Raw genomic sequence first — 19,658 nt, 5'->3', positions numbered from 1 at the left:
CAAAGGCTTTTGAAAAGCAACATGGCTTCCATAAACCAATCCAGCAATATCCACTCTCCCAAAGTCAGATCTCCCCCTCACTTCTGAGCCTTGCAGTGCGCCCAAACCACATTTAGCATCCGTGTATTTGACATTACTAGTGAGAAGAACCCACTTAATTTATGGTGTGTGTTTCCTGGAGCACAATCTGGGCACTATGTGTTGGGTAATGAAATTATATATTTGTAATTTTCACTCTCCATCATCCACTGCGTGCTAATTTCCGGAAAGTGCCTGTGGAGTCAAAATAGTCACTACTCCTATAGATTATTTCACTGAGAGTTATAATTTCCAATATGAAGTCACTTTATGGGGATTTTTACTGCTCAGGTTTTCTGCAATTTGGTCACATTAGGGCTTCTGTAAATGGTGTGTCCCATCTCCTCTGGGATCTGCTCCTGCGACGTCTGCTTCTCTCACCAGGCGCCGTCTTATTCATCCTGCAGGCGGCGCTGGTGATGGAGGAGATGTCAGAACCAGAAGCTCTCAGCGGCGCAGGCTCTGTCCAGCCACTAAGATTAGGGTGCCTGGGACCTGTAGTACCATCCAGTCTGGCAGTATGGGTGTGTGTGCTGTCCAGCTGGAGTAATCTGCTCACTACTTCAGCCAATTGGAAAGCACCGTACCCTACTAAAGCTGGAAGCATATTGCCAGAAGCTGCCAGATACAGCCTTGTTCTCCTCTGGTTCAGTCCTCTGTGCTCAGCTCCCGGCTTGTGTATTTGTTTCCTGTTGTGACTCCGACCCGTTTACTGACTACTTTTGTGTGGTTTCGTATTTTCTCTGACCTCCATGTTCTGACCCGGCTATCTGACTATTCTTCTTGCCATCTCACACCACAGAACATTAGGTAACACTGTGGCCCAAGCTTAGGGGGTCTCTGTCTAAGTCCAAATCCATGTAGAGTGGTTAAAGGATGATGAGCAAGGCAAACCCTGGGATCTGGAAAATGGAGTATATAGCGCCAAGCCTGTTTGTGGTAGCCATCTTTTGAGCTGCCAGGTGACCATGAACAGTGTCCCCAATACATTGTGTCTGCAAACTATCCCAGCAAAATCTGCTTTCAAATAGCTAAATGCCGCTCCTTCCTTTCTTAACCTGCCATGTGCCCAGACAGTAGTGTACAACCGTATATAGGGGATTGTGGGATTCAAGAGAAGTTGGAATATTATTTGTAAGGTCCATTTGTTTCCTATTATCCTTTGTGAAGAATTCCAAAGTTATCACCATATAAAGTGACACATGTCAGATTTGAAAAATGGGCCCAGATAGGAACACAAAACTGGCTGCAGGAAGGGGTTAAATCAGACTATTTTGGGCACTAACTACTATAGTCAAAACTGTGAGTATAGACCATAACACATCTACTGAAATGATCAAACTCAACAGTCTCCATCAGTAAGTAGTGAGTAACTAGTGGTGAAACCTCTCTGGGGTAATTGGAGTATGGGGCTCTGTCAGACGAGTTTCAAGAAGAAATATTAGACATTCAAAGAGAACTTTTCATAATAGTGCAGAGCTGAGGTGTCTTAAATTTAGCTTAGAGATCTATCATGGCGCAGGTGTAATGTTTTTTTTTTAGTTTATCACAATCTGGTTTGAAGTTAGTCGGTTTTAAAAGAAACTGAAAAGTCAGGATAAAGGGAAACTCTGCTGTTATTGTACAGAAATTCACACTTGGCCCTCACTGCACATTTAATGTTGTAGATCATAAAAGTGACGTTCAGCCAGAAAGACTGGACCTGGTCTTGTAGGGACCATATGAGCACATTCAGCAGCACAGAAGGGAGAGAAGGTAGATTCATCCAATAAGATATCAGGGATCTAGGAAGGAACACCATCATTACCCCCCGCTTTCTCTTACAGGCCCATCATTATATTTTTCTTCAAGTGATTTTCTGGCTTTGTGGTTTACAGATCTGGGCAGGTAACGGTCAGCGTCTCCTAATCCCAGGGAGTAGGTGGATCCTCCAGGTTGTAAGTTCTATGGAAAAGGGTTTCAATGCCCAAAATCATTTGAACAGTTTTGGGTGGAGGAGAATGCTGTGGTCTAGAGGAAAAATGGTGATCATATGATTGTGATACGGCCGGACTACACCACCGATAAAGCAGCCACAGCCGGTGACTGAGATAAAACTGTGACTTCTCTGCATTTAGTGGTTACTACTCACCTGGGTAGTCATATGTAGGAATCTCCTCTTTACACCGCTCATCACTCCTCACATATGACTCTATAGTATTAATATGGGGCAGATCTTCACCCTGAAACAAATATTATAAAAGTCACAGACTGATGAGAAGTCCCATCTATGATCAGCTCTAATCCTGACATCTCCACTGTTCTCTTTACACAAGTATAAACCACGTAATACTGGTGGATAAAACAAAACTGAACACAAGACCTTCACAGCCGTCTACACATCATAGGGGAGATCTCATGACACCTTCTCTCCATCTACCTGATGATCCTGAGGAACATTGGGATCTTCTTGTTTACAGTCCTGAGGAAGAAGAGGATGGGGACATCTGTCTGGTGTTGTCCTCTTACTGGATAGATCTGGAGGAAACACATACAGGACTGAATTCATTCTTTACATACAGATAATTATAGGCCGTGTATATTCAGTCCTGTCTATTACCTGGTGATGTGAGGGACTGGGGAACCTCCATCATGACGTCCTTGTACAGATCTTTGTGTCCTTCTAAATACTCCCACTCCTCCATGGAGAAATAGACAGTGACATCCTGACATCTTATAGGAACCTGACACATACAATGATACCGTCATCCCCCGATCCTTTCATAGCGTTACTGTATAATGTCCCAGCATTCCCACCTCTCCAGTCAGCAGCTCAATCATTTTGTAGGCGAGTTCTACGATCTTCTGGTCATTGATGTCCTCAAGTATGAAGGGGTGAGATGGATGCCCTGTGATTGGGCTCAGGGGTCTTTCCCATCCCTCAGACACAGGGTCCTCACAGCGCTCACTAGAGGTCTTCACTAATATGTAATCCTGGTTATGGAAAGACATATAAATCAATCTCACTCCAGACATTTCAAGAGTCCTCACCTCTCCAGTTCTGTCCATGTGTTATTCCCATAGATAAGAATGATGCAATGTGACGTCATTAGAATCTCTCACCTCTCCAGTAAGCCGAAAGAGGATCTCTAGGGTGAGGTGGAATATCCTCTCCGCCATCTTGTCTCTGTCCATATCCATCTTTGATGGGTCCATAAGGAAAATTCTCTTAAATAGAAGATCTTCACTGAGAGGATCCGATATTGTAGAGACCTAAATGAGAAGATGATGAGCCGATGTAACATCATAAAAATCTTGTGTGATAATACAATTACTGGAGATAACAAGGGAAACATATGAGGAGATTTATTATTTTACAGTATTTAGTTTTCTTCTTTACATCTACTAATAAAACCTATATATTTTAGGCCACAGACAACAAGCAGTTTCTTCCTTGGAGTCTGTAGCTGAATACATTTCTCAAAGACTCATCTTCCATAAAGCTAATTCTCGTCTCATTTACCGACACTGCAATCGGCATTAGCAATACTGCAGGAGATATTCATTACACGTAACATGAGAAATAACTACTTCATGAGGAGGACGACATCTTCATCTTCTACTACGGCTCTAGAAACATATTTAGCCAGATTTCTTCACTGATTACATCTCCACCGGCCGTCTACAGTCATGGCCAAAAGTATTGAGAATGAGACAAATAGTAATTTTTCCAAAGTTTACTGCTTCATTTTTTGTAATGGCAATTTGCATATACTCCTGAATGTCAAAGAGTGATCAGCTTAACAGCAATTACTGTACTTGCAAAGTCAATATTTGCCCAGAAAATGAACTTTAACCCCCAAAACACATTTCAACATCATTGCAGTCCTGCCTTAAAAGGAGCAGCTAACATCGTTTTAGTGATTGATCCATTAACACAGGTGTGGGTGTTGATGAGGACAGGGCTGGCGATCAATCAGTCATGATTAAGTAAGAATGACATCACTGGACACTTTAAAAGGAGGCTGGTTCTTGGTATCATTGTTTCTCTTCAGTTAACCATGGTTATCTCTAAAGAAACACGTGCAGCCATCATTGCACTGCACAAAAATGGCCTAACAGGGAAGAGTATCGCAGCTACAAAGATTGCACCTCAGTCAACAATCTATCGCATCATCAAGAACTTCAAGGAGAGAGCTTCCATTGTTGTCAAAAAGGCTCCAGGGCGCCCAAGAAAGACCAGCAAGCGCCAGGACCGTATTTTAAAACTGTTTCAGCTGCGGGATCGGACTACCAGCAGTGCCGAGCTTGCTCAGGAATGGCAGCAGGCTGGTGTGAGTGCTTCTGCATGCACTGTGAGGCGAAGACTCTTTGAGCAAGGGCTGGTTTCAAGGAGGGCAGCAAAGAAGCCACTTCTCTCCAGAAAAAACATCAGGGACCGACTGATATTCTGCAAAAGGTACAGGGAGTGGACTGCTGAGGACTGGGGCAAAGTCATTTTCTCTGATGAATCCCCTTTTCGATTGTTTGGGACATCTGGAAAACAGCTTATTCGGAGAAGAAGAGGTGAGCGCTACCACCAGTCTTGTCTCATGCCAACTGTAAAGCATCCTGAAACCATTCATGTGTGGGGTTGCTTCTCAGCCAAGGGAATCGGCTCACTCACAGTCTTGCCTAAAAACACAGCCATGAATAAAGAATGGTACCAGAATGTCCTCCAAGAGCAACTTCTCCCAACCGTCCAAGAGCAGTTTGGCGCCCAACAATGCCTTTTCCAGCATGATGGAGCACCTTGCCATAAAGCAAAGGTGATAACTAAATGGCTCATGGAACAAAACATAGAGATTTTGGGTCCATGGCCTGGAAACTCCCCAGATCTTAATCCCATTGAGAACTTGTGGTCAATCATCAAGAGACGGGTGGACAAACAAAAACCAACAAATTCTGGCAAAATGCAAGCATTGATTATGCAAGAATGGACTGCTATCAGTCAGGATTTGGTCCAAAAGTTGATTGAGAGCATGCCAGGGAGAATTACAGAGGTCTTGAAGAAGAAGGGGCAACCCTCAAATATTGACTTGTTGCATTAACTCATTCTAACTGTCAATATAACCTATTGGTACTCATAATATGATTGCAATTATATTTCTGTATGTGATATAAACATCAGACAAACACTAATAAAAACCAGAGGCCAGAAGATCATGTGAAAATATAATTTTGGTGTCATTCTCAATACTTTTGGCCATGACTGTATATGAATGTTTCCCATCTTCCCCGGACTGTAATCTTCCATCACGTTAGGTTTCATGTCTGAACAGAAAAAAGGCTTCTCCACTGTGTGAGTTCAGGTTTGGTTAAGCACCAGAGATTTCCGGCTAAAACATTTCCCACATTCTGAACAGGAAAAAGGCTTCTCCCCTGTGTGAGTTCTCTGATATTTGGTTAAACTTGATTTCTCAGTAAAACATTTTCCACTTTCTGAACAGGAAAATGGCTTCTTCTGTGTGCGACTTCTCTGGTGATTAACAAAATTTGATTTCTGGTTAAAAAAAATTCCCACACTTGAAATAAAAAAAATCTATTCTCTGCTGTGTGAATGTTTTGATGTTTAAGAAAAGACTTTTCGAGGGAAAAACTATTTCCATATTCTGAACATGAAAATGATTTCTTTGCTTTAGGAGCAATTTGTTTTTTAATGCTTATTTTGTGACTTTGATTTTCCTTAGTAGTCGGTAATGAATCAGAAGACAGGACCTGTTTCAAATGATCAGATGACAGATCTTTGCTGTGAAGGGATGATGGTATATCTGGAGTAATGGCATTCACTTCAATTGTATCTTGTGTGATCTCAAAATCATCTGATTTAAAAATTGAAGATGTCAGCTGTTCCTCTGATCTCCTGGTACAGTCATCTGCCAAGAATAAAACCAATTATTATTTATGAATAACACATCCTTAAAATTTATAATGTTGAATATTTCTACTTAAACTCTCCGTAAAAATGTACTTTACGTAAAAGTATCATTATCTACCAAGAAAACATCACAGAAAAAATCAGCCTTACCAACACCAAATCAGATAACAAATGCATTAGCATTTTAGTGTTGGTTGGGTGTACTGGGGTGTCTGTCCATGTGGGGTGCACTTATATAGTGCTGGGCAGCCTTCCTGATGTAATAGTATGGACATCATCAGTATCCTAAGTCAGACACTGTGCATCAAACCTACCTGTGTGACTGGCGTCCTATTCAAGCTTCATCTGTGTGCATCTTTAATACTAGGCAACCATCCTCTCCATGAATTGGTATGATTGTGAGTGGTTGCTCCATCAGTATTTTGCACCTGCGCTGCCCCCACCTTTATCATGGGTGTCTGCGGCATCCTGCTAGTGCATTTGTTATATGATTTGTGTTGGTAAGGCTGTATCTTTTTCTGTGATTTTTTTTATTTTGCCCTATGTTAGCCATCATTATTCACCAAGACAATAACAGTTCACAGTCTAATAGAAAACCTCATAGGATGAACCAGTGGATCGTAGTGTTCAACTGTTTGTTCATTCTGCCTCCAAATATGGAATAAAAAGCCACCAAGCAATGTTATGTAGGCAAAAATAATATCAATAAAAACTTCTACTTATCTCACAAAAACCAAGTCCCCACTCAGGTCCATCATCTGTCAGTGGAAAAACAGAAGTTTCCACATCATTAGTGGTTCAAAGGCTTTTGAAAAGCAACATGGCTTCCATAAACCAATCCAGCAATATCCACTCTCCCAAAGTCAGATCTCCCCCTCGCTTCTGAGCCTTGCAGTGTGCTCACTCAGCAACCATGTATTTGACATTACTATAGTGAGAAGAACCCACTTAATTGATGGTGTGTGTCTCCTGGAGCACAATCTGGGCACTATGTGTTGGGTAATGAAATTATATATTTGTAATTTTCACTCTCCAACATCCACTGTGTGCTAATTTCCAGAAAGTGACTGTGGAGTCAAAATAGTCACTACTCCTATAGATTATATCACTGAGGGTTATAATTTCCAAAATGTAGTCACTTTATGGGGATTTCTACTGCTCTGGTTTTCTGCAATTTGGTCACATTAGGGCTTCTGTAAATGGTGTGTCCCATCTCCTCTGGGATCTGCTCCTGCGACGTCTGCTTCTCTCACCTCCTTATTCATCCTGCAGGCGGCATTGGTGATGGAGGAGACGATAGAACCAGAAGCTCTGGGCAGCGCAGGCTCTGTCCAGCCACTAAGATTAGGGTTGCTGGGACCTGTAGTACCATCCAGTCTGGCAGTGTGGGTGTGTGTGCTGTCCAGCTGGAGTAATCTGCTCCCTGCTTCAGCCAACTGGAAAGCACCGCACCCTACTAAAACTGGAAGCATATTGCTGGAAGCTGCCAGATACAGCCTTGTTCTCCTCTGGTTCAGTCCTATGTGCTCAGCTAACGGCTTTTCTCTGACCTCCATGTTCTGACCCGGCTATCTGACTATTCTTCTTGCCATCTCACACCACAGAACATTAGGTAACACTGTGGCCCAAGCTTAGGGGGTCTCTGTCTAAGTCCAAATACATGAAGAGGGGTTAAAGGATGATGAGCAAGGCAAACCCTGGGATCTGGAAAATGGAGTAGATAGCGCCAAGCCTGTTTGTGGTAGCCATCTTTTGAGCTGCCAGGTGACAACGAACAGTGTCCCCAATACATTGTGTCTGCACACTATCCCAGCAAAATCTGCATTCAAATAGCTAAATGCCGCTCCTTCCCTTTTTAACCTGCCATGTGCCCAGACAGTAGTGTACAACCATATATAGGGGATTGTCGGATTCAAGAGAAGTTAGAATATTATTTGTAAGGTCCATTTGTTTCCTATAATCCTTTGTGAAGAATTCAAAAGTTATCTATAATATAATCGGCTAAGAGTCCCTCTGTCCGAAGCCTCGATAGACTGCGCATGTGTGACGCGCAGTCTGGCTCCAGACAGAAGCAGGCATCCAGCCGTTACAGCAGGTAAGAGGAGGTGTATGGCGCCGGAGATCGCGGTATGTGTAGACACTGAACGCATACCGCGATCTCCGGCGCCATACTTGCATACTTACCTGACCAGGAGGAGCGTTGCGCCTCTAATCTGGCCGGAGACAGGGGGCGGAGTGAGGCGTCGGATCGGCGCGTGCACATAGCGCTATCCTTCGCCATTTTACTGAAGACACATTTACAGTGTGTCTTCAGCAAAAGGACGCCACTCTCCTCCCCCGGCCTACGGCAGAACAGGACGCTGCAGCGCTGGAGTACAGAGAAGAAAGGTGAGTATAACTGTTTATTTTTTTTGTTTGTGTGTACAGTGTGGAAGGGATGAGGGGGCCACACATATCAGGATTGTGGGGTGAGGGGACCATGCATATACCAGGATTGTGGGGTGAGGGGACCATGCATATACCAGGATTGTGGGGTGAGGGGACCATGCATATACCAGGATTGTGGAGTGAGGGGTACCACGTATACCAGGATTGGGGGTGAGGGGAGCCACGCATACTGGGATTGGGGGTGAGGGGAGCCACGCATACTGGGAATGGGGGTGAGGGGAGCCAAACATACCGGGACTGGGGGTGAGGGGAGCCACGCATACCGGGACTGGGGGTGAGGGGAGCCATGCATACCGCGATTGGGGATGAGGGGGGCCACGCATAACGCGATTGGGGATGAGGGGAGCCATGCATACCGCGATTGGGGATGAGGGGAGCCACGCATACCGCGATTGGGGATGAGGGGAGCCATGCATACCGCGATTGGGGATGAGGGGAGCCACGCATACCGCGATTGGGGATGAGGGGAGCCACGCATACCGCGATTGGGGGTGAGGGGGGCCACGCATACCGCGATTGGGGGTGAGGGGGGCCACGCATACCGCGATTGGGGATGAGGGGGGCCACGCATACCGCGATTGGGGATGAGGGGAGCCAAGCATACCGCGATTGGGGATGAGGGGAGCCAAGCATACCGCGATTGGGGATGGGGAGCCACGCATACCGCGATTGGGGATGAGGGATGGGGTACCACGCATACCTGGATTGGGGATGAGGGTGCCATGCATACCAGGATAAGATGGTGGGGGCAGCACAAATACCAGGAGGGGGGCAGCAAATACCACACATACCAGCATGGGAGACCATATACCAATAAAAATGCTCACCACCCGGGCGTAGAACGAGTTCAGTAGCTAGTCACCATATAAAGTGGCACACGTCAGATTTGAAAAATGGGCCCAGATAGGAACACAAAACTGGCTGCAGGAAGGGGTGAAATCAGACTATTTTGGGCACTAACTACTATAGTCAAAACTGTGAGTATAGACCATAACACATCTACTGAAATGATCAAACTCAACAGTCTCCATCAGTAAGTAGTGAGTAACTAGTGGTGAAACCTCTCTGGGGTAATTAGAGTATGGGGCTCGGTGGCTCTTGGCAATCTAAACTATCGTAAGGGACAATATTTTCTGTCAGATGAGTTTCAAGAAATATTGACATTTAAAGAGAACTTTTTATAATAGTGAAGAGATGAGGAGTCTTAAATTTAGCTTAAAGATACACCGGGTCACATGTGTAATGTTTTTTTTTGTGTAGTTTATCACAATTTGGTTTGAAATTAGTCGGTTTTAAAAGAAATTGAAAAGTCAGGATAAAGGGAAACTCTGTTGTTATTGTACAGAAATTCACACTTGGCCTCACTGCACATTTAATGTTGTCGATCATAAAAGTGAAGTTTGGCCAGAAAGACTGGACCTGGTCTTGTAGGGACCATATGAGCACATTCAGCAAAACAGAAGGGAGAAAGGTAGATTCATCCAATAAGATATCAGGGTTCTAGGAAGCCAACAGCATCATTACCCTCCACTTTCTCTTACAGGCCCATCATAATATTTTTTAAGTGATTTTCTGGCTTTGTGGTTTACAGATCTGGGCAGGTAACGTCTCCTAATCACAGTGAGTAGGTGGATCCTCCAGGTTGTAAGTTCTATGGAAAAGGGTTTCAATGCCCAAAATCATTTGAACAGTTTTGGGTGGAAGAGAATGTTGTGGTCTAGAGGCAAAATGGTGATCATATGATTGTGATACGGCCGGACTACACCACCGATAAAGCAGCCACAGCCGGTGACTGAGAAGAATCTGTAACTTCTCTGCATTTAGTGGTCACTACTCACCTGGGTAGTCACATGTAGGAATCTCCTCTTTACACCACTCATCACCCCTCACATATGCCTCTATAGTATTAATATGGGTGAGATCTTCACCCTGAAACAAATATTGTAAAAGTCACAGACAGATGGAGAAGTCACATCTATGATCAGCTCTAATTCTGTCATCTCCACCGTTCTCATTACACAAATAGAAAACACATAATACTGGTGGATAAAACAAGACTTGAACACAAGACCTTCACAGCCGTCTACACATCATAGGGGAGATCTCATGACACCTTCTCTCCATCTACCTGATGATCCTGAGGAACATTGGGATCTTCTTGTTTACAGTCCTGTGGAAGAAAAGAATGGGGACATCTGTCTGGTGTTGTCCTCTTACTGGATAGCTCTGGAAGAAACACATACAAGGACGGAATTTATTCTTTACATACAGATAATTATAGGCCGTGTGTATTTAGTCCTGTCTATTACCTGATGATGTGAGGAGCTGAGGAACCTCCATCATGACGTCTTTGTACAAATCTTTGTGTCCTTCTAAATACTCCCACTCCTCCATGGAGAAATAGACAGTGACATCCTGACATCTTATAGGAACCTGACACATACAATGATACAGTCATCCCCCCGATCCTTTCATAGCATTACTGTATAAAGTCCCAGCATTCGAAGCAGTGTCACCTCTCCAGTCAGCAGCTCAATCATCTCGTAGGTGAGTTCTACGATCTTCTGGTCATTGATATCCTCATGTATCAGGGGGTGAGGTGGAGCCCCTGTGATTGGGCTCAGGGGTCTTTCCCATCCCTCAGACACAGGGTCCTGACAGCGCTCACTAGAGGTCTTCACTAATATGTAATCCTGGTTATGGAAAGACATATAAATAAATCTCACTTCAGACATTTCCAGAGTCCTCACCTCTCCAGTTCTGTCCATCTGTTATTCCCATAGATAAAATTGATGTAATGTGGCGTCATCAGAATCTCTCACCTCTCCAGTAAGACGGAAGAGGATCTCTAGGGTGAGGTGTAATATCCTCTCTGCCATCTTGTCTCTATCCATATCCATCTTTGATGGGTCCATAAGGAAAATTCTCTTAAATAGAAGATCTTCACTGAGAGGATCTGATATTGTGTAATAATACAATTACTGGAGATAATAAGGGGAAACATTTGAGGAGATTTATTATTTTACAGTATTTAGTTTTCTGCTTTACATCTAGTAATAAAACCTATATATTTTAGGCCACAGACAACAAGCAGTTTCTTCCTTGGAGTCTGTAGCTGAATACGTTTCTCAAAGACTCATCTTCCATAAAGCTAATTCTCGTCTCATTTACCGACACTGCAATCGGCATTAGCAATACTGCAGGAGATATTCATTACACGTGACATGAGAAATAACTACTTCATGAGGAGGACGACGTCATCTTCATCTTCTACTACGGCTCTACAAACATATTTAGCCAGAGTTCTTCACTGACTACATCTCCACCGGTCGTCTATATGAATGTTTCCCATCTTCCCCGGACTGTAATCTTCTATCACGTTAGTTCTCATGTCTGATTCACACACAGAAGTTTGAGGCTTTGATACATGGTAAGTTTTTTAATATTAAGCAGAGTAGGACTATCCAGAATGGGTTCATTTTACCATGGTGGGATAGCTTTCATGCTATTTTTGATCAAAAACAGTGTTACTAGGAACCCTATTTTATTTAAATGCACGTTTGGTTTTTATTTATTTACAGCAGGGTTTATGATCATTTTTCTTCTTATAGTTTTTTTCTCATTTATGGCCATAGTAAACAAGCATTTATGTGCTGCATGGATACCAACTTAAACCAAGCTCAAATTCTGTGTTTTTTTAACGGGCACCATAGTGGCCCTGTGGGCTGCTGCTATGGATGATACACCCCTAACTATCCAACTATCATATGGTAAAAATCTCATAGGTCCTGTATTTATTAGTATCTGCACGAAGAATGGGGCTAAGTGAGTATTTATTAAAGGGAATCCACTCCCCAAGGCCAGCAAGCATCAGAATCTTCACTGAATAAAAAGCCATTTCTCAGCAAACAGACCTCTAATATGAGGCATAAAGGTATGTATAGATTCACATTTCTATCACCTGTATGCCAATATTAGAGGTCAGATAAGTTCCAGGGGGTGACAGATTCCCTTTCATCAGCCGTGGGGTAATCATAAAACCAGATATGTATCAAAGTATTCTAAGTTGGTTAATGGTTGTGTAGTCAATGGGAGGCATGTGTCACAGAGATGGCTGGTCTGTGTGATGTAACCCGGAGTGTTTCTCTAGGGCAGATAAGCACTAAGAGGATCGTTTGGTGCATCTGGGAGCCGGGTTACGGGCAGCTAGGAGAGAATGGACGTGTCCAGCTACCCCCCACATACCACACCTCTGGGTGTGGTTAACAGCCTATAAAATGGAGGCTGTTGTTTGGCACATGGTCTGTGTGTTTGGAGGGAGAAGGCCTCCTGTGTATGTTTGTCTTCAGACCAAGCCAGGACACTGGACGCTACCCCAGCTTGTGTGCCACACAGGCCTGGCTGAGCAGAGACCTGCTAAAGACATTTACTTTGTTTGCCTGATCTAAAGGCTATTTTCTTTTCTGTTTGGCTTCTGGGTTTATGAAGCAATAAACCCACATGAACTTTTAAAGGAACATGCCTCCTGTTTTCCTCCTGTCACACCCAAGTGAGTAAAACCTCCACAATTAGTGTTAGACTTGCGGGTAGCATTACCAGCAGAGACGTGTGACTGCTACAGGATGGACTGCATGCCCTGGGTGAAGTCTGTCGCAAGCCAGCAAGCATCGCCAGACGAAATGGAGGACCTGCTGAAACACCTGGTCCAGTCGCAGCAGCATCAACAGGAGACCAACAGGCTGTAGTTACAGCAGATCCAGCAGCACTAGCAGAAACAACGTCAGCAGATGCAGCTTCTGGCAACCGCCATCCAGGACAGGATGAGCGCTCCAACCCCAGGTCCGACTGAGGACTCCCATGTCCGGAAGGCGGTATGATGGGCTTTGCAGAAAATGACCCCGGGGGATGACGTTGAGACCTTCCTGATGGTGTTTCAAAGGGTGGCCGAGAGGGAGAAATTTCCACAAGAGCAGTGGGCAGAGGTATTGTCGCCATACTTGACTTGGAGAGCCCCAGAAGTACGCCTAGTAGGCGTACTATGATTTAGCTTTGCAGGATGCCAAAGAGTATGGCAAGCTAAAAAAGTGAGATTCTCGCACGCTTGGGGTTGACAATGACTATCAGGGCACAGTGGGTTCGTATCACCAGAACAAACCACCTCTGTCCCAAATGTTTGACCTGCTGCACCTGGTCCACAAGTGGCTGCAGCCAGAGTCCTCAATGCCTGCGCAGATGGTAGAGTGGGTGGTGATGGACCGGTTTGTGCACTCCCTGCCGAGGCCCATACAGCCTTGGGTTGCCCAGGGTGATCCCCGGTATGCGGATTAACTGGTCGGACTGATCGAGAGATACCAGGGGGTTGAAGGTTCCTTGGGAAGGCAGCCCACTACATGCTGGAGTTCCCAACATGGGGTGCAGGCCCAAAAGGTGGTGGGACTTCCAAGGTCCAAATGGACGAGGGAGGTGGTGCCCAAGGTCCATACAGGTGATGTTGTTTGCTGGCGGTGCCACGGCCCAGGCCATATAGCCGCCCGTCATCCCCTGACCCTTGAGCCGATGGACTGCAGCATAGGACAACGTTGTTCATATTATGCTTATCCGGCCTGCAGGGTGAACTGTCCACCCAGCGAGGGGCCACAAGCATGTCACATGAAGGTGAACAGATGGGAAGTAACGGCACTGCTAGACTCCGGGAGCCTGGTGACCCCCTCCAAATTATCCCGGGGAAAAAAGTCGGCGTTCAGCGCATTCATGGTGATGCTAAAGACTACCCTACGGGCCAGAGTGGACATTGAAATGGCCCACGGTACAGAGTCCCACGAGGTCGGCGTCGTTCAGGACTTGTTGCACCCTATTATTATAGGCTGGGACTTTTGCTTGTTTTGGGATCTGTGGAGGAAGGGTTCTGAGTTCGCTGGCTCAGATAAGAAAAAAATTAACCCTAATGAGATATCACCACACCCAGAGTCAGACAGGTTTCCTTTTTGTGTCCTTGTGGGGGATGAGGAGGTAGTGCCCCCTGAGTCTGCAATTCCAGAGTTAGGGGTGACCAGCGAGAATTTTGGGTCAGCCCAACATAGGGACCTAACTCTGAAGGAAGCCTTTAATAATGTCACTATTATAAATGGGGTTGCACAGGAGTCAGGGACTGACACAAGGTTTCCCCATTTTATGATGAGTAAGGAGTTGTTGTACCGGGTCAAGAAAGTGAGGGAGGAGAGTGTGGAGCAGTTTATAGTGCCGGGCCCCTTTAGACGGAAGGTGTTGGACATGGCCCGTTCACATGTCTTGGGGGGACATCTGGGAGTGGTTAAAACGCAGGAACGGATCGTGCAAAGGTTCTATTGGTGAACACTGGACATAATTTCAAAAAACATCACAGTAAAAGATAATACCTTACCCACACCAGGTCAGATTGCCAATGCACTGCAGGATGCAGCAAGCCTGCATCATAAAGGCAGGGCCAGCACATGTGCAAAATACTGAAGCAGACAGCCACTCACTAACCTACCAAATTCATGGAGGGGGTGACTGTGTAGTATTATACATGCACACCGATGGAGTCTGCATAGGGCGGGTGCACAGTGCAAAAAAGATTAAAAATAGTGTATAAGATAAATACACCACATGATAAATACCCCACCAGGCCTCTTTAGTGTTGGCTGGGTGAATTGGGGCATATGTCTTGTGTGCTTGCATGTATATAGTGCTTGGCAGCCCGTCTGATCTAAGGCTATGTGCCCACGATGCAGAAATGCTCAGGATTTTTTCCTGAGCGTTTCTGCATCTCCCTTGCAGAAAAAAATGCATGCGGATTGTACATGTCTTTTTCCTGCCAGGGACATGCGGAAGTGAAGCGTTCTTCACTTGCGTTTCCGCATGCGGGTTGACAAGCGCTTTCCAAGCAATTTTAGCATCACTTGGAAAGTGCTTGTCAACTTGGTCACACTATATAAATCCATGCAACCAGCATGGATTTATATAGTGTGACCTGAGAGAATGTAAAAAAATAAATCTATACTTACCCTCCGATGGCCTGCGCTGTCTTGCTTCGCTCGGTCCCGGCCGCCGGCAGTGGTAGACTGAAGGACCTGCCAACGTCAGCGTCGTGTGACCCGTCACATGACTCTGACATCAGAGCAGGTCCTTCATTCCATCGCTAAGTGCCGGGAAGCAAGGAGGAGTGCACTGCGGGCCGCCAGAAGGTAAGTATATATTTATTTTTTATTTTATTCTTCTTTTTTTACAGCTTTTTTAATGGTACCTGGGTGTGGAGGAGAGTCTCCTGTCCTCCACAACTGGGTACCATCCGCACATTAGAACGTGCCAATTACGCAAGTATAGATGCAGTCTTTCGGAATTGGCGCGTACTAATGCAAGTCAATTGCAGCGAAAACGCAGCGCTTCCGCAAAATAATTGGTAGTGCTGCGTTTTTTCCGCAATGATAATCCGCACCGGAAATTAAATTTGCGGATTATCACTGGGGAACATTGCTGCCCTTCTACATGCAAAAACGCTGCGGAAAAGCATTAAAAACGCATCGTGGGCACACAGCCTAATAGTATGGGCGTCATCAATAGGCTGCAAGCCAGACAATGTGCATCACACATATCTGTGTGACTGGCGCCCTATGCAGACTCCATCGGTGTGCATGTATAATACTACACAGCCACTCCCTCCATGAAATGGTAGGTTAGTGAGTGGCTGTCTGCATCAGTATTTGGCACATGTGCTGGCCCCGCCTTTATCATTGAGGCTTGCTGCATCCTGCAGTGCATTGGTAATCTGACCTGGTGTTGGTAAGGCATTATCTTTTAGGCTATGTGCCCACGATGCAGAAATGCTCTGGATTTTTTCCTGAGCGTTTCTGCATCTCCTTGGCAGAAAAAACGCATGCGGATTGTACGGAAGTGAAGCGTTCTTCACAAGCATTTCCGCATGCGGGTTGACAAGCGCTTTCCAAGCGATTTTAACATCACTTGGAAAGTGCTTGACAACTTGGTCACACTATATAAATCCATGCAACCGGCATGGATTTATATAGTGTGACCGAAAGAATGGTAAAAAATAAATATATACTTACCTTCTGATGGCCCCCGGTGTCTTTATCCGATGCGTCCTGGCTTGCCGGCAGCTCGCGGTAGACTAAAGGACCTGCCATCATCAGCGGTCGCGTGACCCCTCACATGACTAATTGACGTCATGGCAGGTCCTTTTCAGACCATCGTGAGCTGCCAGCAAGCCAAGACGCATCGCTAAGGACACCGGGGGCCATCAGAAGGTAAGTATAATGTATATTTTTTATTTTATTCTTTTTTTTACAGGTTCTATGGTACCCGGGTCCGGAGGAGAGTCTCCTCTTCTCCAAACCCGGGTACCATCCGCACATTGAAACGCATGGATTCCGCATCTGCAGATGCAATGATGCGGATTCCATGCGTTCCAATGTAAGTCAATGGCGGCGAACATGCCGCGCTTCCGCAAAATAATTGGTAGTGCTGCGGATTTTTCCGCAATGATAATCCGCAGCGGAAATTTCCGCAGCATGTGCACAGCACATGGGATTATCATTGGGGAACATGACAGACCTTCTACCAAGCGTTTAAGCGTTTCTGCAGCGGAATTGCCGCTGCGGAAAAGCTTAAAAAACGCATAGTGGGCATACAGCCTTACTGTGATGTTTTTTGAAATTATGTCCAATGTTCACCATTTTTAATGTTTAGTGTTAGGACTCGCAAGTATGAGGACCCTTGACGTTTGGGTTGCGAGCTTCTGTATTTTGGCCAAAATATCGACCAACACCTCATGTGGTGTATTTATCTTCTACACTATTTTTCATCTTTTTTGCACATTTTTTTGCAGGATGAGGCCAGGCCTCTTTAGTGTTGGCTGGGGGAATTGGGGCGTCTGTCTTGTGGGGGTGCACGTATATAGTGCTGGGCAGCCCGCCTGATCTAATAGTATGGGTGTCATCAACAAGCTGCAAGCCAGAAACTGTGCACCACACTTATCTGTGTGACTGGCGCCCTATGCAGACTCCATCGGTGTGCATGTATAATACTAGACAGCCACCCCCCTCCATGAATTGGTAGGTTAGTGAGTGGCTGTCTGCATCAGTATTTTGCACATGTGCTGGCCCCGCCTTTATCATGGAGGCTTGCTGCATCTGGTGTTGGTAAGGCATTATCTTTTACAAAGGTTCTATTGGCCCAGATGTCACCGGGAAATATTTAAGTATTGCAGGTCTTGCACTACGTGCCAGTTAACCGACCCCACCTCTCACTTTTGAAGTCCCCTCGTGCCATTGCCCATTATTGAAGTGCCGTTCGAGAGAATTGCTATGGACTTGGTCAGTCCCCTGGTTGAATCTGCTTGTGGGCATCAATTTATATTGGTTATCCTGGACTATGCCACACGCTATCCTGAAGTGATTCCACTGAGAAACTCCTCCGCAAAGAATAAATCCCGTGAGTTGGTCCACGTTTTTTCCCCCCCAACAGGCTTACCAAAGGGAGATACTCACTGACCAGGGAATTCCCTCTATGAGTAAGGTGATGAGGGAGTTATGCAAAGCCCTCCAAATCTCCCAACTGAGGACTTCAGTATACCATCCTCAGACGGATAGCCTAGTCGAAAGGTTTAACAAGACTCTGAAGAGTATACTGAGGAAGGACATAGAAAGGGACAGTAGAGACTGGGACTGTCTCCTACCATATCTGTTGTTCTCCAACCGAAAGGTTTCACAGGCCTCTAGAGGGTTCTCGCCATTCGAACTTCTGTATGGCCGACATTCGCAGGGTCTTCTGGATGTCACAAAGGAAATCTGGGAAGCCGAATTCACGCCCCATAGGAGCGTCATCGAGCATGGTTGCTCTGATGCAGGAGAGGATTGTGAAGGTGATGCCCATTGTAAAAGAACATCTCCTCCAGGCACAAGAAGCTCATGCCAGAGTCTACAACCAGTCAGCCAGAGTGAGGCACTTCAATCCGGGAGACCGGAGTCCTCATGCTAATTACTACGGTGGAAAGTAAGTTCTTGGCCATGTGGCAAGGGTGGAAAAAGTGGGTGAAGCGAACTACAAGGTTCATCAACCGGGACGACGTAAGCTCTACCAGATATACCACATCAACCTCATCAAGCCGTGGCAAGACAGAGAGGCTGTGGAAGCTCCATGCTTGCTGGGCAAGCTAGAAGGTGACGTTGGAGGAGTCGCAATAGCGGAAATGCTAACGAAGGCCAAGAAACAGCAGTGTTGGGAGTTGATGCAGAAGAATAGGGATCTGTTCTCGGAATTGTCGGGCTGCACAAGGGTCATAGAACACAAGGTTCTGACGAAGCCACATGTGCGGGTGAACTTGAAGCCCTATCAGATACCTGAGGCCCGACAAGAGTTGATATCCAAAGAGGTAGCTTGTATGCTGAAGCTCAGTGTCATTGAAGAATCCAAGAGCAGTTGGTCGAGCCTGATTGTCTTGGTCCCAAATCCCAATGGTGAGTGGAGATTTTGCAACGACTATCGGAAGTTGAATGAGGTTTCCAAATTTGATGCATATCACATGCCACGCGTCGTCGAGCTGATCAAGAGGCTTGGGCCAGCAAGGCACATAACCACCTTGGATCTGACGGAGGGATATTGGCAGACCCCCATGGCACAGGTAGCCAAAGAGAAGACTGCGTTTTCTACGCTGGACGAATGCTTCCAGTATGCCCGTATGCCGTTTGGACTGCAGGGGGCCCCTGCAAAATTCCAGAGAGCTATGGATTGCATCCTTGCATCCCATAAGCAATATGCTGCAACATACCTGAACAATATTATTATCTTCAGTCCAGACTGGGAGAGTCATCTGGAAAAGATTCAGGCTGTGTTTGATGCTCTGAGGAAGGTGGGGTTTTCAATAAACTCAAAGAAATGTGGCATGGGGAAATAAGAAGCCAAGTACTTCGGATATGTAATGGGTAGAGTCAAGATAAAACCCCAAAATATTAAAGTAGAAGCAATCCAAAATTGGCTGAGACCGGTGTCGAAAAAGCAAGTCAGAGCCTTCCTGGGAATCGTGGGATACTACAGGAAAATTCATCCCAAACTTCGCCATGATGGCCGCACCCCTGACTGACCTCCTTAAAGGGACAAAATCAGCCAAGGCCAAGTGGACAGCAGAGGCGGAGACGTCCTTTCAAAAGATGAAACTGGCTCTGTGTAGGCAACCGGTCCTGGTTGCCCCGGACTTCAAGAA

General features: G+C 45.6%; 1 protein-coding gene across 2 annotated transcripts in view; it reads right to left on the bottom strand.

Annotated features, from left to right (window-relative positions):
• The window catches only part of LOC141205556 (uncharacterized), a 116,458-nt gene that overhangs the window by 45,884 nt on the left and 50,916 nt on the right, over positions 1–19,658 (bottom strand). Inside the window, exons 3-13 of one of the 2 annotated variants that reach the window (XM_073664125.1) lie at positions 11,245–11,403; positions 10,939–11,115; positions 10,732–10,855; positions 10,551–10,648; positions 10,261–10,351; positions 5,815–5,972; positions 3,181–3,330; positions 2,875–3,051; positions 2,678–2,801; positions 2,498–2,595; positions 2,210–2,300 (exon numbers count right to left, since the gene is read on the bottom strand). In XM_073664125.1, coding sequence (XP_073520226.1) covers positions 2,210–2,300; positions 2,498–2,595; positions 2,678–2,801; positions 2,875–3,051; positions 3,181–3,330; positions 5,815–5,972; positions 10,261–10,351; positions 10,551–10,648; positions 10,732–10,855; positions 10,939–11,115; positions 11,245–11,337 — 1,381 coding nt within the window. In that variant the 5' untranslated portion in view covers positions 11,338–11,403. Of the gene's footprint in view, positions 1–2,209; positions 2,301–2,497; positions 2,596–2,677; positions 2,802–2,874; positions 3,052–3,180; positions 3,331–4,520; positions 4,526–5,666; positions 5,973–10,260; positions 10,352–10,550; positions 10,649–10,731; positions 10,856–10,938; positions 11,116–11,244; positions 11,404–19,658 lie in introns of both variants that reach the window. The other variant, XM_073664126.1, reaches the window with a different exon arrangement.

Source organism: Phyllobates terribilis, unplaced genomic scaffold, assembly GCF_046119375.1.
Source record: "Phyllobates terribilis strain yellow unplaced genomic scaffold, ASM4611937v1 Scaffold_140__1_contigs__length_4765195, whole genome shotgun sequence".
NCBI lineage: Eukaryota > Metazoa > Chordata > Amphibia > Anura > Dendrobatidae > Phyllobates > Phyllobates terribilis.
This window is presented reverse-complemented; position numbering and strand designations above follow the sequence as displayed.